A 16146-nucleotide genomic window follows, 5' to 3' on the forward strand; every position below is an offset into this window, starting at 1 on the left:
GGGAGGCTGAGGCAGGCAAATCACCTGAGGTCAGGAGTTCGAGACCAGCCTGACCAACATGGTGAAACCCCATCTTTACTAAAAATATGGAAGTTAGCTGGGTGTAACATGACTATAATCCTACTACCTGGGAGGCTAAGACAGGAGAATTGCTTGAACTCACAAGGTAGCGGTTTTAGTGAGTCAAGATCATATACTTCAGCCTGGGCAACAGAGTGAGACTCTGTCTCAAAAAAAAATTTACAAGGAAAAGATAAACTCAAAAGAAATAGAAAAGATTTACAAGAAAAAGCGGAACTCATAAGAAATAGCCAGGCAGGGGGCGGTGGCTCATGCCTGTAATCCTAGCACTTTGGGAGGCCGAGGTGGGTGGATCACCTGAGGTCAGGAGTTCAAGACCAGCCTGGCCATCATGGTGAAACCCCATCTTTAAAAAAATAAAATTAAATAAATAAATAAATAGCCAGGCCTCGTGCCGTGGCTCACACCTCTAATCCCAGTACTTTGGAAGGCCAAGGTGGAAGGATTGCTTGAGCCCAGGAGTTCAAGACCAGCCTGGTGCAACATAAGGAGACCCCATCTCTACAAGAAATCTAAAAATTAGCCAGGCATGGTAGTGCATGCCTCTGGTCCCAGCTACTCAGGAGGCTTAGGCGGCAGGAGGATTGCTTGAACCTGGGAGGTTGAGGCTATGTTGAGCTATGACCATGCCACTGCACCCATGCCTGGGTGACACATGGAGATTCTGTCTAAAAAAGTCAATAGCCAATCTTCAAGGAGTGTTTAGAGGAAGGGGAAGAAGACCAGAACTTGCTTAGTTGGAAAATAAATTCGTCAACTCCAGCCCCTCCACACAGTAAACCATTGTCAGATTAAGATACAGGCAGGTGGATCACTTGAGGTCAGGAGTTTGAAACCAGCCTGATCAACATGGTAAAACCCCATCTCTACTAAAATATAAAAATTAGCCAGCCGTGGTGGTGGGCACCTATAATCCCAGCTACTTGGGAGGCTAAGGAAGAAGAATCACCTGAACCTGGGAGGTGGAGGTTGCAGTGAGCCGAGACTGTGCCATTGCACTCCAGCCCAGCTGATAGAGTCAGACTCCGTCTCAAAAAAAAAAAAAGATATAGACTCATCAGGTGTCGTGGCTCATGCCTGTAATCCCAGCACTTTGGGAAGCCAGGGTGGCTGGATCACCTGAGGTCAGGAGTTTGAGACCAGCCTGACTAACATGGAGAAACCCCATTTCTACTAAAAATTCAAAATTAGCCAGGCATGGTGGCACATGCCTGTAATCCCAGCTACTACTCAGGGAGGCTGAGCCAGGAGAATCACTTGAACCTGGGAGGCAGAAGTTGCGGTGAGCCAAGATTGTGCCATTGCACTGCAGCCTGAGCAACAAGAGTGAAACTTCATCTCCAAAAACAAACAAAAAAAAAGATATAGCCTCAGGGCAAAGATCAAACCAAGGTCATGGCCAGTTAAGATAAGGTATTTGGACAAATCAAGTCAAATCAAGGTGGGAGGCTGAGGCGGGTGGATCACTTGAGGTCAGTGTAACACCAGCCTGGCCAACATGGTGAAACTCTGCTAAAAACACAAAAATTAGCTGGGCGTAGTGGCACACACGGGTAGTCCCAGCTACTTGGGAGGCTGAGGCATAAGAATTGCTTAAACCTGGGAGGTTGCAGTGAGCGGAGATTGTGCCACTGCACTTCATCCTAGGTGACAGAGAGCGAGACTCTGTCTCAAACAAAAAAATAAAAATAAAAAAATAAAAATAGTAAGATACCAGGTAGCAGATGCTATTATCTGGTCAAAAGGGCCTACACAAAGCTTAAGGACACGGTCCCACAAAAGCCCAAAGTAGGCATAATTAAGTCAAGAGAGAGGCATGACTCAAAAATAATTGTGGGTGTGGTTTTTCGCACTTTAAGTTACATGAAATCAAATACATAGAAAATTCATCAAGCGTTTGAGGCAGGTGCATAGGTAAGATTGACCAGGTTAGGCTAAAGGGAATAAGACCATTCAAGATGCAAAAGACATCTAGGTCCCTAACTTTCTTTCCGAAGGAAGCAAGCTAAGAAAGGTATTCAGCTTGCCCAAGGCTATATTCTCCAAGTTCTCTTTAGAAGTCGCCAAAAATGCTGATGGAGAAGGAAGGGCTTTCAGAGAGCAGAACCAGTCTACTGTTCTCTGTGGAGAACAGTAGACTGGAAAATCAACCCTAGGGAGTAGAACTTGGATCTAATCAACAAAGCTCAATGCATTTGCCCAACTGTTGCTCAGAAGAACTTCAGAATTGCCATGGATCAGTAAGTCTCTGAATCTCTATTTTCCCCATTCCTGAACAGGAGTGTAAATTGCAGTTATCCTGTCCTTATTTCACCAATGTACGCTGTGTGGTTGGGGAGGGTTGGACTGTGGGGTAGATAAGTAATTTCTTTAAAAAATTATAAGTCATGTGCTGGGTGCAGTGGCTCACGCCTGTAATCCTAGCCCTCTGGGAGGTCAAGGCAGGCGGATCACCTGAGGTCGGGAGTTGGAGACCAGCCCAACCAGGTCTCTACTAAAAATACGATATTAGCCGGGCATGGTGGTGCATGTCTGTAATCCCAGCTATTCAGGAGGCTGAGGCAGGAGAATTACTTAAACCCAGGAGGCGGATGTTGCGGTGAGCTGAGATCTCGCCATTGCACTCCAGCCTGGCAACAAGAGTGAAACTCTGTCTCAAAAAAAGAAAGAGAAAATTAAAAAAAAAAGTGTGTGTGTGTGTGTGTGTGTGTGTGTGTGTGTGTGCGCATGTCAGTTCGACAGAAGCCACATTCAGACCTGACGTAGATCTTAAGATTAAGAGTCTGATCCAATCTCATGATTGGATGAGACTTTTGGGGGTCTTGGGAATAAACGTTTTCCACATGGGAAGCGTGTGAGTAAATACAGTCAAGATAGTGGATCATGGAACGTTGAATTGTTGACCCTGATTCTTTCTTTCCTTTTTTTTTAAGTCTCACTCTTGTTGCCCAGGCTGGAGTGCAATGATAGATCTCTGCTTACTACAACCTCAACTTCTTGGGTTTAAGCAATTCTCCTGCCTCAGCCTCCCGAGTAGCTGGAATTACAGGTGGGCACCATAACTCCCGGCTAATTTTTGTACTTTTAGTATAGATGGGGTTTTGCCATGCTGGCAAGGCTGGTCTTGAACTTCTGGCCTCAAGTGATCCACCTGCCTTGGCCTCCCAAAGTGCTGGGATTACATGTGTGAGCCACCATGCCCAGGCAGACCCTGATTCTTTTCCCCTCCCTGTAGCCACACCCTTTGCCATATGAATATAGTTTCCTTCACAGAGGTGAGCAGGTACTTCTTCAACGCTTGTCTGTGAGCTCAGTCATACAACTTGTGTTAGCCAATAGGATCTTAGCAGGTGTGACATGAGCAGAGGCCTTAAAATGTGCTTGTGTGGTTAGTTAGGCTTGCTATTCTGTCTTCTGCCATCACCATAAGGAGAATATATCTTGGCTAGACCACTGATCCCAGGAGGGTCCTTTAGTCCCAGGAGGAGGATGAGACATGTAGAGTACAACTTTCCCAACTGACAAACTTGGGAGCAAGAAATAAATGTGAATTGTTATATTACACTGATTTTGTGGTGGTTTGTTATGCAGCATTATTGTAGCAAGAGCTGACCAATACAGGGAGCCAGGCACTACTGGGACTTGTAGCCCATCCTCTGTCTTCAGTCCATTCATGAGTGACTGGGGTTGGAAAAATTGGTAAAGGATGGTTTATTTGAAGAGAATTGCTAGGGGTGCTGTCTATTCCACCAGGCCCACTTCATGCTTAGAGAACTTTACATGGGTGTGAGAATATGGGGGATATCATCCTTCACCCAAGGCCCCTTTGGAACTGTAGCAGAGTGCCTGGGACAGCCTGGGACAGCTCTTCTGGATTTGGAGGCCACGGAACCTGGGCCTCGGCTCCTGTTTGGAGACCTTGAAGGTGGAGAGGCTGGCAGCAGGTCTAGAAGGAAGGCTGTAGCAGACTCTCAGTCTGTACTTTCAGAGTCCCACAAGGTAAAGGCCCTTGTTTTCAAGTGAGTTAAGTGATCACCAAGAGGGAAAGTACGGCTGGAGTTGTCTTCAGAGGATTCTACCAAAGATGCCTGGCTACCAGGGTTAAGTCCCCTAGCAAAAAGAAGCTGAGTGGGGAGGAGGCAGACTGCCAGATGGAGAAGCTGAGGGGAAAGAAGAAGCAGTGAGGTGAAGGAAGATTGCCCGTGCCAGGAAAGAAGGCACTGGGCGCCCCTGCAGCGTGGGAGAAAGAGCCAGACAACACCTCTGTAGCTACCTACCCTTCCCAAGTGGAGGAACCAGAAACAGACCGAGGTGAACAAAGAACAGAGAAGACACCGATCACCATACCCAGCTCCCCGCTATAGGCTTCCCAGCTGAGGTCAAGCCCCAGCTGCGGGTGTGTGACATTTGGGGTGGACAAGAATGAAGTTTTGAAATCAGACCAGATTGGACCCTTACTATCTGAAAACGAGACCATTTCTTAAATCTTAAAAGTGGCTGGAAAAGCTCAAGGATCTGCCCCCGATATAACCCACTGGCAGGGCAGGGAGATCAGAGAGGGTACGACAAGCAATAGTGAGAGAGTTGTTTTTTGCTTTGCCTCCTGCGAATAGAAGCTCATTCAGTCAATAAACTGGTTACCTGTATATAGAATATCTGCGGGATTCAAGTTCATTTATTTACATCCAACAGCAGTTGAGCACTTGAAACAGTGCCTCCCTTCCTACAACAATCGAACCCCAGTTGCTTTTTTTTTTTGAGATGGAGTCTTGCTCCGTCCCCCAGGCTGGAGTGCAATAGCTCAGTCTTGGCTCACTGCAACCTCCGCCTCTGGGTTCTAGTGATTCTCCTGCCTCAGCCTCCAGAGTAGCTGGCATTACAGGCGCCCCCCAGCAAATCCAGCAAAGTTTTGTACTTTTGACAGAGACGGGGTTTCACCATGTTGGTCGGGATGGTCTCAAACTTCTGACCTCAGGTGATCCACCTACCTCAGTCTCCCAAAGTGCTGAGATTACGGGTGTGAGCTACTGCGCCTGGCTTTTTTTTTTTTTTTTTTTTAAAAGACAGGGTCTCGCTCTGTTGCCCAGGCTGGTGTGCAGTGGCTCAATCTTGGCTCACTGCCTCTGCCTCCTGGGTTGAAGTGATTCCCATACCTCAGCCTCCCGAGTAGCTAGAACTACAGGTGCATACCACCACACCCAGCTAATTTTTGTATGTTTAGTAGAGATGGGGTTTTGCCATGGTGGCCAGGCTGGTCTTGAACTCCTGACCTCAAGGCCTGCCTTGGCCTTCCAAAGTGCTGAGATTACAGGTGTGAGCTGCCATGCCCACCCCACAATTGCTTTTGATTTTTCAGGAAGCTCAGAATCAGGTCGGAGAACCAATAATAACAGCTACCACTTACCAAGCTCCTACCACAAGCAAGGCTCTGACTAAACACGTCATATGCGCAGTCTTATTTCATCTCCCTAAGAGTTCCCTGGGGTCTGGCTTATGCCCTCAATTTATAGATGCAGAAACTGAGGCTCTGGGAGGAAAACCAGCTTGCCATAGGAAACTCAAATCTCTCTCTATTATTGATAAACCATAAATTGTGCTGTTTTTCCTTGGCTTTGAATTTCTATTACTATTATTTTGAGACAAGGTCTCCCTCTGTCTACCAGGCTGAAGTGCAGTGGTGTGAACACAGCTCACTGCATCTTTGACCTCCTGGGCTCTGGCAACCCTCCTACCTCAGCCTCCTGAGTATCAAGGACCACAGGTGTATGCCAACCCAACCAGATAATTTTTAATTTTAATCTTATTTTTATTTATTTATTTTTTTGAGACACGAGTCTCACTCAGTAGCTCAGGCTGGAGTGCAGTGGCAAGATCTCAGCTTGCTGCAACCTCCACCTCCCAGGTTAAAGTGATTCTCCTGCCTCAGCCTCCTGAGTAGCTGGGATTACACGCATACCACCATGCCTGGCGAATTTTTGTATTTTTAGTAGAGACAGGGTTTCACCATGTTGCTCAGACTTGTCTTGAACTCCTGACATCATGATCTACCTGCCTCCCAAAGTGCTGGGATTACAGGCGTAAGCCACCATGCCCGGCTTATTTATTTATTTATTTTTGAGATAGAGTCTCGCACTGTCACCTAGGCTGTAGTGCAGTGGTTGGCTCACTGAAATATCTGCCTCCTGGGTTCAAGCAATTCTCTTGCCTCAGCCTCCCGAGTAGCTGGGACTACAGGCGTGTGCCACCATGCCCAGCCAATGTTTTTGTATTTTTAGTAGAGACAGGGTTTCATCGTGTTGGCCAGAATGGTCTGGATCTCCTGACCTCATGATCTGCATGCCTCAGCCTCCCAAAGTGCTGGGATTACAGGTGTGAGCCACTGCACCCGGCTAATTTTTTTAGTTTTTTAGAGTCAGGGTTTCATCATGTTGCCCAGGCTGGTCTCCAACTCCTGGGGTCAAGTGATCTGCCTCAGCCTCCCAAAATGTTAGGATTATAGGCATGAGCCACCGAGCCCAGCTAATTTTCTATTATTTCTTTTTTTTTTTTTTACCTTTTTTTTTTTTTTTTTTGAGACGGAGTTTCGCTGTTGTTGCCCAGACTGGAGTGCAATGGCACGATCTCGGCTCACCGCAACCTCCGCCTCCTGGGTTCAAGCAATTCTCCTGCCTTAGCCTCCCGAGTAGCTGGGACTACAGGCACGCACCATCATGCCCAGCTAATTTTTGTATTTTTATTAGAGACGAGGTTTCACCTTGTTGACCAGGATGGTCTCAATCTCTTGACCTCGTGATCCACCCACCTTGGCCTCCCAAAGTGCTGGGATTATAGGCGTGAGCCACCGTGCCCGGCCTTTTTTGACCATTTTAATGTTTTTTTTTTTTTTTAAGTTCAGGTTTGTTACATAGGTATACATGTGCCATGGTGGTTTGCTGCACCTATCAACCCGTCATTTAGGTTTTAAGCCTGGATGCATTAGGTGTTTGTTCTAATGCTCTCTCTCCCCTTGTCCCCCAGCCCCCGAAAGGCCCAGGTGTGTGATGTTTCCCTTCCTGTGTCCATGTGTTCTCCTTGTTTAACTCCCACTTATAAGCGAGAACATGCAATTTTCTATTATTTCATGGCTTGCTCAGGTACACAGGGACCCCTTTTTTCTCTGACCACATGTGGGTTATCTTCAGATGATTTAGAACAGGAATCCAGGGCCGGGCAGGGTGGCTCCTGTCTATAATCCCAGCACTCTGGGAGGCTGAGGTGGGCGGATATCTTGAGGACAGCAGTTCAAGACCAGTCTGGCCAACATGGTGAAATCCCATCTCTACTAAAAATAAAAAAAATTAGCCAGGCGTGGTGGCACATGCTTGAAATTCCAGCTGCTCAGGGGGCTGAAGAAGGAGAATTGCTTGAACTTGGGAGGCAGAGGTTGCAGTTGGCCAAGATCATGCCACTGTACTCCAGCCTGGGTAACAGAGTAAGACTCTCAAAAGCAACAACAACAACAACAAAAAAAAAACATCCAAGAATCCAGAAGGTATTCCCTGATTGTGAATATGAGAGAAGCCTGCAAACACATCCCTTTGAGAAGGCTCAGTGCAGACCCCACCCTCACTGCAGGCTTCTCTGTAGGTAGGTTCCAACCTCCCCTGACCTAATTCCAACAGGTTGGGTTTCCATAAACCCTAACTACAGCAGGTGGCTGCTCTGAGCCAAGGAGCAACCAAGGACCCCACAAGCTCCAGCCCCTCCAACACCTCCCATGCCCACCAGGGATGGTATCTGCCTCTGGGACCCCCATTTGAGCTCTAGTGGCCAGGAGGCTAGAAGTTCAGCTCCAAGGCCTTCTGCTTTTGCTCCCAACCATTCCCCTGGTGCAGGTCAGCGCGAGACAGATTCCTCCCTGAATCCTCCCAGGCTGGCCCACCAGGCATTGTCCTTAGGGTCACCTTGAAAAGAAGAAAAAAAACCCTTCTCTCTTCACAGTACTCACTTGGAAGCGTGCGACTATTGCTGAGGCTGCCAGTACTGGGTGGTGGGGAGAGGGACTGCAGGGAGACACTGTCTTCCTCCTGCGAGCAGCCTGCCTGGATGGCACGCAGGTAGCTGTGGCTACGGGAGCGGAAGTAGCTGGGCAGTGGCAAGTCAAGGGTCTCCGCCGCTGTGGACTCCGCCTCACTGCAGGCTGACTCGCAGGCTGCCTCATACTGGTCACTCAGCTCTGCCTCCCGTACCTGTCCAGGCAAAGGCAGGCATGAGGCGGGGAGAGAAGTTCTTGATAGTGGGCTTAGTTGCAGGGCTGGATGGTCTGTGGGGCCTGACCTCAGCCCACTCAGCTCCATCTCACTCAGGGTATGGGACTGGCAGATGGAGCCCTTAAGAAAGAAACAGCTCTACCTCTCTGGGCCTCAATTTTCCCATCTCTATAATGAGGACAAAGTTGGAATATCACAGGATGTTAACTGATAAAAATCAGGGTCCACACTGATTAATAGTAGATTCTAAGGTTACATTATGAATTCAGTGGGAAAGAGATCTATAATCACAGAGGTTGTAATGAGCAAAGGTCTCACCATTGCACTCCAGCCTGGGCAGCAAGAGCAAAACTCCATCTCAGAAAAAAATAAAAAATAATAAAAAAATAAAAGAAAGAGATCTATAATCAACTAGTAATGTCTGTCCTGAATGTTGGAATGGGGGTGGTAGTAGGTATGCTGGATATTTACCATCTGATGGTCCAATCCCTTTATTTTACAAGGAAAGAAACCAAGGGGGTCAGTAAGGGGAAGTCACTCGCCAGGGGTACCCAGTGAGGAAGTAGCAGAGCCAACACTCCAAATATGTATTTAAGGAAGATTAATCCAGCCTTGGTATACAGAATGGATGTTAGGAAAGGGGTCTGGAATGGAGGCAGAGGCCAGAGATGAAGCTGAAGCAATCGTCTGGCAGGAGAAAATAAAACTGGAATAAGGGTAGTTGCAGTGAGGATTGATTAATGATGTCTGCCATGGACACGATGGAAAATGGTGGTGTGTATGCTATCTGCTATCTTGCATCTAGTTCAACTTCATGTAGGTAGTTCCTAAGTATTTCTCCACAAATGACTGTCTAGGACCCCGCAAATCTGAAGCCAAGGGTGTGAGCATTGAGGGGTCTCACCATGCACATACCCTTTGAGGGTCCTGGAGGGGCCATCTTACCCATGTCTCAGGCCATGTTGGTAACTGAAGACCACAGAGGATAAGCTGGGGAGTCAGTTGGCCAAAGATGTGGACGTCCTGGGGGTTGGCCTGGGCCAAAGTGGGAGGGGCACAAGCTGAATGACCATGTGGAGGAAAGGGTTGATCTGGTCCTGGTGCCAGCTGTGTCCCACTCAGCTGTGTAACCTCAGGCCATCACTATCTTCTCTGGGTCAGTTTCTCCTCATCTACATGAAATGGATGTTTGTGTATTCATCTGAGACTGCATCAGATCAAACAACTAGATGGGTGTTCACCCAATTTGGAGGGAGGATGGAAAGGTCTAAATCTGTACATTTCTTTTTTTTTTTTTTTTTTTTAACCCCTGTCCCCATCTGTGCATTTCAATATGGCGGCCACGAGCTATGTGTGGCTATTAAGGTATAAATTAAAATTCACCCTGGGCAACACAGTGAGACCTCAGCTCTACAAAAGAAATTACAAATACAAAAATTAGCCAGGTGTGGTAGTATGCACCTCAAGTCCCAGCTACTTGAGCCCAGGAGTTTGAGGCTGCAGTAAACTATGACTGTGATACTGCACTCCAGCCTGGGGGACAAAGCAAGGTCCTGTCTCTAAAAAAATTTTTTTCAAAAATAATTGATTAGGCCAGGCATGGTGGCTCATGCCTGTAATCCCAGCACGTTGGGAGGCCACGGCGAATAGATCACTTGAGGTCAGGAGTTTGAGAACAGCCTGGCCAACATGATGAAACCCTGTCTCTACTAAAAATCCAAAAACTGATCAGGTGTGGTGGCACATGCCGGTGGTCCCAGCTACTTGGGAGGCTGAGGCAGGATAATCACTTGAACCCTGGGGGAGGAGGTTGCAGTGAGTGGAGACTGGGCCACTACACTCCACCCTGGATGAAAGAACAAGACTTTCACCTAAGACTCCGTCCCAAAAAAAAAAAAAAAAAAAAAAAAAAGGGCTGGCCATGGTGGCTCACACCTGTAATCCCAGCACTTTGGGAGGCCAGGGCAGGTGGATCATGAGGTTAGGAGATGGAGACCATCCTGGCTAACACAGTGAAACCTCATCTCTACTAAAAATACCAAAAATTAGCTGGGTGTGGTGGCAGGCACCTGCAGTCCTGGCTACTTGGGAGGCTGAGGCAAGAGAATCACTTGAACCCTGGAGGCGGAGGGTGCAGTGGGCCAAGATCGTGCCACTGCACTCCAGCCTGGGCAACCGAGCAAGACTCCATCTCAAAAAAAAAAAAAAGAAAAAGAAAAAAAATTGATTAAAATTAAATAAAGTTCCATAGTCACAGTAGCCACATTTGACATTTGACTTGCTCAAGACCACAGGCAGGCCAGTCACAGTGGCTCACACCTGTTATCCCAGCACTTTGGAAGGCTGACATGGGAGGATTCACTTGTGTTCAGGAGTTTGAGACCAGCCTAAGCAACATAACGAGACCCTGTCTCTTATAAAAAATTAGCCAACCATGGTGGTGCACACCTGTAGTCCCAGATATTTGGGAGGCTGAGGTGGGACGTTCACCAGAGCCTGGGAGGTCAAGGCTGCAGTGAGCCATGATCGCACTACTGCACTAAGCCTGGGTTACAGAGTTAGACCCTATCTCAAAAATAAACAAATAAATAAAGTCACATATAGCTAATGGCTACCTTGTTGGACAGTGTGGATTAAAGAACATTTCTATCACTGCCAAGTTCTACTGTACAGCACTGATAAATTAAAATATAGGCCATGTGGCATACCCAAATTCACTCGGAAGGAGTGTTAAAGAGATAGGTGTTTCTCCTCCAAAACTGCAACCTGAAGTTATGCAGAGACCCTTGCGACTGCTCGGGGCATGAGGTCTCACTTCAGAGTGGCACAGGAACCACAAGGCTCTGGAACTAGACTGCCAGGGGTCCAACCCTGGGCCCACCATTTCCTCGAAATATGAATGTAGGCAAGTCACTTAATCACTTTGTGCCTCAGGTTCCCCACCTATAAAATGGGGCTAACTATAGTCCCCATTTCACAGGGTGTGGGCAAGATGAAATGAGAATTTATATGACAGTCTTAGGATATGGACTGAGAGAATATGCACCTAGTAACCTCCACCCACGAATATAGGGTAGCTCGTGGAGTCTGTCAACGTTGGTTAAGATGCTCTCAAGCTGTTGGTGCAGAGGCCAGCTGGTCAGCGCTTCTGGTGTGTGTATCACTGAGGATTTACTGTGTGGGGGGCACTGTTCTGGGGGCTTTGTATGTTAACACATCACATCGGCCGGGCGCGGTGGCTCACGCCTGTAATCCCAGCACTTTGGGAGGCCGAGGCGGGTGGATCACGAGGTCAAGAGATTGAGACCATCCTGGTCAACATGGTGAAACCCCGTCTCTACTAAAAATACAAAAAATCAGCTGGGCATGGTGGCGCGTGCCTGTAATCCCAGCTACTCAGGAGGCTGAGGCAAGAGAATTGCCTGAACCCAGGAGGCGGAGGTTGCGGTGAGCCGAGATTGCGCCATTGCACTCCAGCCTGGGTAACAAGAGTGAAACTCCGTCTCAAAAAACAAACAAAAACAAACACATCACACCCTTACCACTCGTCTATTAAAGGTAGGTGCAGAAGAGGTTGCTTGCCCCACTGTGGGCTCTTTAAACAACTTCTTGAATCGTGTTCAAGAGGAACATACAGCTCCTGTGACATGGGGGAGAGGGTCCCACGAGGCATCCACAGCTGGAATTAGGAGCTGGAGGTCTGGCCTTAGTTTTGCCCCTGTGGGATGTGTGGCCTTCACAAGTCCCTTGTCCCCTCCTGGCTACAAAGTGGGGTTGATCTCGAAGTACTTTTCTTGCCCCTGGTTTTTGGTCTTTGGCTTTGGAGGGAGGAGGGAGCCACATGCAGGGGCAGGATAGTAGTGTCTGGGAGGCGGTGCCCTCCAGGCAGCCAGACAGTACCATGAGTGGCACCATCTCGCCAACCTGTGTGAAGCTGGAAAGTCTCCACACTCACTCCGACACCCCAACATCCTTAAATGCCGCCCTGGGGCTCCAGAAAGGAAAAACGTCAAGGGATCTGGGGGCTGGGTCCTAGAAGCTAATATCACCAGCCCCCAGCCCCTGACCTGTCTGACTCAAACAGTCTCCCCGGGCCTGACTCGGGCTTTTCAGGAGAGGAGGGCAGGAGTCCTGGAGTTATTTCTTGTCCCATCCACAGCACGTGTCTCATTCTTCATTTTTGAGAGGAAGAAACTGAGGCACACAGAGGTGAAGCAATAAGGGTAGGGGAGGAGGGTCAGAACACCAATGTGAACCTAACTCCATCCATTGGAAGTGGCATTCCTGGTAATAGCTCTGCTTGTACTGGCCTGGGCTGGGTGCTGGGACCACCTAGAGGGCAGGCCTAAGACCCAGGCCTAGATACTGGGATCGGGGTGCAAGAGAAGGGCAAACATACTGACCTGCTGATCATGGCCAAACAACTGGGGGATCAGGGAGGCCTGTCCAAAAATCTGCAGGAAAGAGAGGGTGAGGGTTATGGGAGGGTCAGGGCTGGGGCTGGGGTGGGGGATTCAGAGTCAGTTGCAAGGAAACTTGAAGCTGGCTGGTATAACCTCCTCCCCAGACTGGCTGGGACCCAGGGCTAGGAGGTCTCACTTGGCTTCTTCCAGGGATGGGAGGCTCACTCCTTCTGGGGCTGGGCATTACCGAGGACTATAATCTGCTGTTTCAAAGTCCTGCTTGGCTGGGCATGGTGGTTCATGCCTGTAATCCCAGCACTTTGGGAAGCCAAGGCAGGCAGATCACCTGAGGTCCAGAGTTTGAGACCACCCTGACCAACATGGAGAAACCCCGTCTTTACTAAAAACACAAAATTAGCCAGGCGTGGTGGTGCATGCCTGTAATCCCTGCTACTTGGGAGGCTGAGACAGGAGAATCACTTCAACCTGGGAGATGGAGGTTGTAGTGAGCCAAGATCATGCCACTGCACTCCAGCCAGCCTAGGCAACAAGAGTGAAACTCCATCTCAAAAAAATAAACACATAAAAATAAAAATAAATTAAATAAAAATCCTTCTTTAGGTCTAGCCCCTGGAACCATGGATGCTCTGCCTGCTGCCTCTTATCTGGCAGGCAGCCCACCTGGAGATACAGATTAGGAATGGACCCCAGAGCCTGCTCTTCCCCAGGCTCAGATATCTCTGACTTTGGAGCCAAATATGTGGCTTCGGTCACTCAAGCTTCCAGGGTGAGGCTGTGAGGGGTCAGAGGATCCTGGACTAGGAGAGAACCGGGACTGGGCAGCGGGTGGTGGGTGAGGCCTGCTGGGGTCCCAGCCTGGCCTGTTCATAAGCCTTTTTGTATAGTTAGAGGTCAAAGGTGTCCCAGGTGCCAGGCCCAGGCGGGGGTGGAGATGGGATGTGCAGAGGGACAGACAGACACAGAGAGAGACATGGAGATGGAGACACACTGGAGAGAGTCAGAGAAAAATGTGAATGAGGGCAGAGAGAAGAAAGAGAGAAGAACAGACGGAGACAGACACAGAGGGGAAGACTGAGACGAGAGAACGTGGTGGGATGGGAGAGACAGGGAAGGATTCCATCTACTCCTCAAACACCTACTGAGCATCTGCCCTGTGCCAGGCACTGTGCCAGGTGCTGAGGACACTGCAGGGAACAAGACAGCAAGGGCCCCACCCCCAGGAGATCCCAGTTTTAAGAGGGAGACAGACATTCAGTAAATAAGCAAATGATTCTAATTCCAGGCAGTGATAGTTAAGCAGGGGTAAGGGAACAGCACCTGGGAGGGCTACTTTACACACAGCGATCACAGGCGGCCTCTATGAGGAGGTGATATTCGAGCCAAGACCTGAAACTCGAGGAGGAGCCAGTTGTGCAAAGATTTGAGAAGAGAGCTCCTGCAAGAGGGAACAGCAAGAGCAGAGAGCTCGGGGCAGAATGATGTGGCCTGCAGGAGCAGAAAGGAGGCCGGTGTGGCTGGAGCAGGGCAAGGGACGGGGTCTGACAGGGAGGCAGGGCCTAAGTCTTACAGGGCTTCGCAGGTCCAAGGAAGGACTCTGTCTTTCCTGCCGGAACAGGTGGGAGCCAAGGGAGGGTTTGGAGCAGGGGTGTGGCTTTGACAGCTCCCTTTGCCACTGAGTATGGATTGGAGAACAGCCATTCAGGTGTGACTTGGTGGGGCCTGGATGAGGGTGGCAGGGGCAGGGGGTTCCCAGGGCTGGGGCACTCTACCTTTCCCCATGTCTCAGGGGCTGGAGGAGGGGCTTGGCCAGGCCAGGAATAATGGAGTTGTGAGGAGTTGGGGGTCCCAACACCTTCTAAGCTGTCCTCTAGCCCTGGCCCTGGGCCTGCACCTCGCTGGCCCACTGTCTACTACTACTAGCAGGGGTCTGCCCCTCTTGGGGCCTCATCTCCCCATCCACGCCATAGGGGTGCCTTTCGGTTCTAGCTGGTTCTCCCTTTGCAAACCCTAAAGTGCTGAGTACATGGCAGGAGCTGAGGTCCAGGTCCGAGTTGGACAGCTCCAGATCCCTGACCAACTTTGAGTTCTCCTAGCTGCATGACCTCACCTCTCCCAGCCTCAGTTGCCTCACCTATGAAATGGGGATATGGAAAACAAGGCCACCTCTAGGGGTGGTGGGGGACTCAAGGAGCTGAAGGTTGAGAGGGTGTCATAAGAATGCAATGTGCAGCACAGTGTGCTCCTCACTGACACAGGCAGAGCTGCCTGCACCTGGGAGCCCAACTGCCCACTGAGCAGGTGGGCATAGAGGTCCAAAGTAGAGCAGTCACTTGCTGGAGGTCACACAAGATGCTAATAATAACCAGAAAGGCAGCTGCCTCCTGCTGAGCACATGGCAATCACGATTCCACTTATTCTTCTCAACAGCCCCTGAATAGAAATGTTCACCCTCCTCTGGTAAATCAGGAAACCGAGGCTCAGGAAGGGAAGGTGACTATCCTGGGTTCATACTGTCAAGTGACAAAACTAGGACTCAAACCCAGGTCTCCAGTTCCCTATCCTCATGGTTCTGAACCCAATGAGAAGTGACACGGCCCAGTGCCCCGCTGGCAGCCTGTGTTTACAGCGGTGGTGTGGGCTTCTTTCCTTGGCATCCTGGGTCAGGCCTCATAACTGTGCTCTCTAGCCACAGGACAGTTGGTGGGGCAGAGACACATACAGGAGGCTTTGGGAACAAGGGCCAAACAGAAGCACAGTGCAGACATCTGAGGGTCACTCAGCAGGGGCTCGGCCTGGACATCAGTCCTCCTCCCAGATGGGAGTCAGTGCTCTCCCAAGCCCCCTGACCCTCCAGCCTGCCTGCTACCCTCACCTGGCTGATGCAGCTGGAGTCATTGAGGCTGTCGCTGACGGGGGTGTAGTCCTCTTCCCAGCTTGGACACTTGGAGGGCAGCAGCATGTCCACTGAATCCAGGCGGTCCAGACTCCTGGTGGGGAGTGGGGAGCAGACAGGGCTCAGCCCACCCATTGTTCAGCCTGGGAAACTGAGGCCCAGAGGGAAAAAGACTGGCCATGGTCATCCAGTGGCAGAGGGAAAAACGGAAGTCACTGCCAGCCTAGGCAGTGTGGGGGTGATGAGCAAAGGGAGAACACCCAACTTTTGGAGGCCTTGACCATCTGTGATGCACAGGTGGTCCGCACCTGTGATGCCCCCTGCAGCCACGGGGTGGCAGCACCAGCCTGCATTTGATTGTTTAAGGCCCAAGGCTCGCTCTGCCCAATTCTACAGCTCCTTTCCTTCCTCCCTGCAAACTCGGAACATTTCCAGAGGCTGGATAGAAGTGGATCAAGTTCTACAGTCTGGGGCTCCCAAAGGGTATCAGCTCTGCTGC

The 16146-nt window shown here is 49.7% G+C and overlaps 1 protein-coding gene across 7 annotated transcripts in view; it reads right to left on the bottom strand.

Moving 5' to 3' along the window:
- The window catches only part of DLGAP4 (DLG associated protein 4), a 225538-nt gene that overhangs the window by 80046 nt on the left and 129346 nt on the right, over window positions 1-16146 (bottom strand). For 6 of the 7 annotated variants that reach the window (XM_032295038.1, XM_032295037.1, XM_032295040.1 and 3 more), the window contains exons 5-7: window positions 15627-15741; window positions 12734-12784; window positions 8069-8309 (exon numbers count right to left, since the gene is read on the bottom strand). In XM_032295038.1, the coding sequence (XP_032150929.1) occupies window positions 8069-8309; window positions 12734-12784; window positions 15627-15741 (407 nt within the window). The remainder of the gene's footprint in view (window positions 1-8068; window positions 8310-12733; window positions 12785-15626; window positions 15742-16146) is intronic. The other variant, XM_032295036.1, reaches the window with a different exon arrangement.

The sequence above is a fragment of the Sapajus apella genome, unplaced genomic scaffold (genome assembly GCF_009761245.1).
Source record: "Sapajus apella isolate SASKATOON/1434 unplaced genomic scaffold, GSC_monkey_1.0 scaffold33, whole genome shotgun sequence".
Classification (NCBI taxonomy): Eukaryota; Metazoa; Chordata; class Mammalia; order Primates; family Cebidae; genus Sapajus; species Sapajus apella.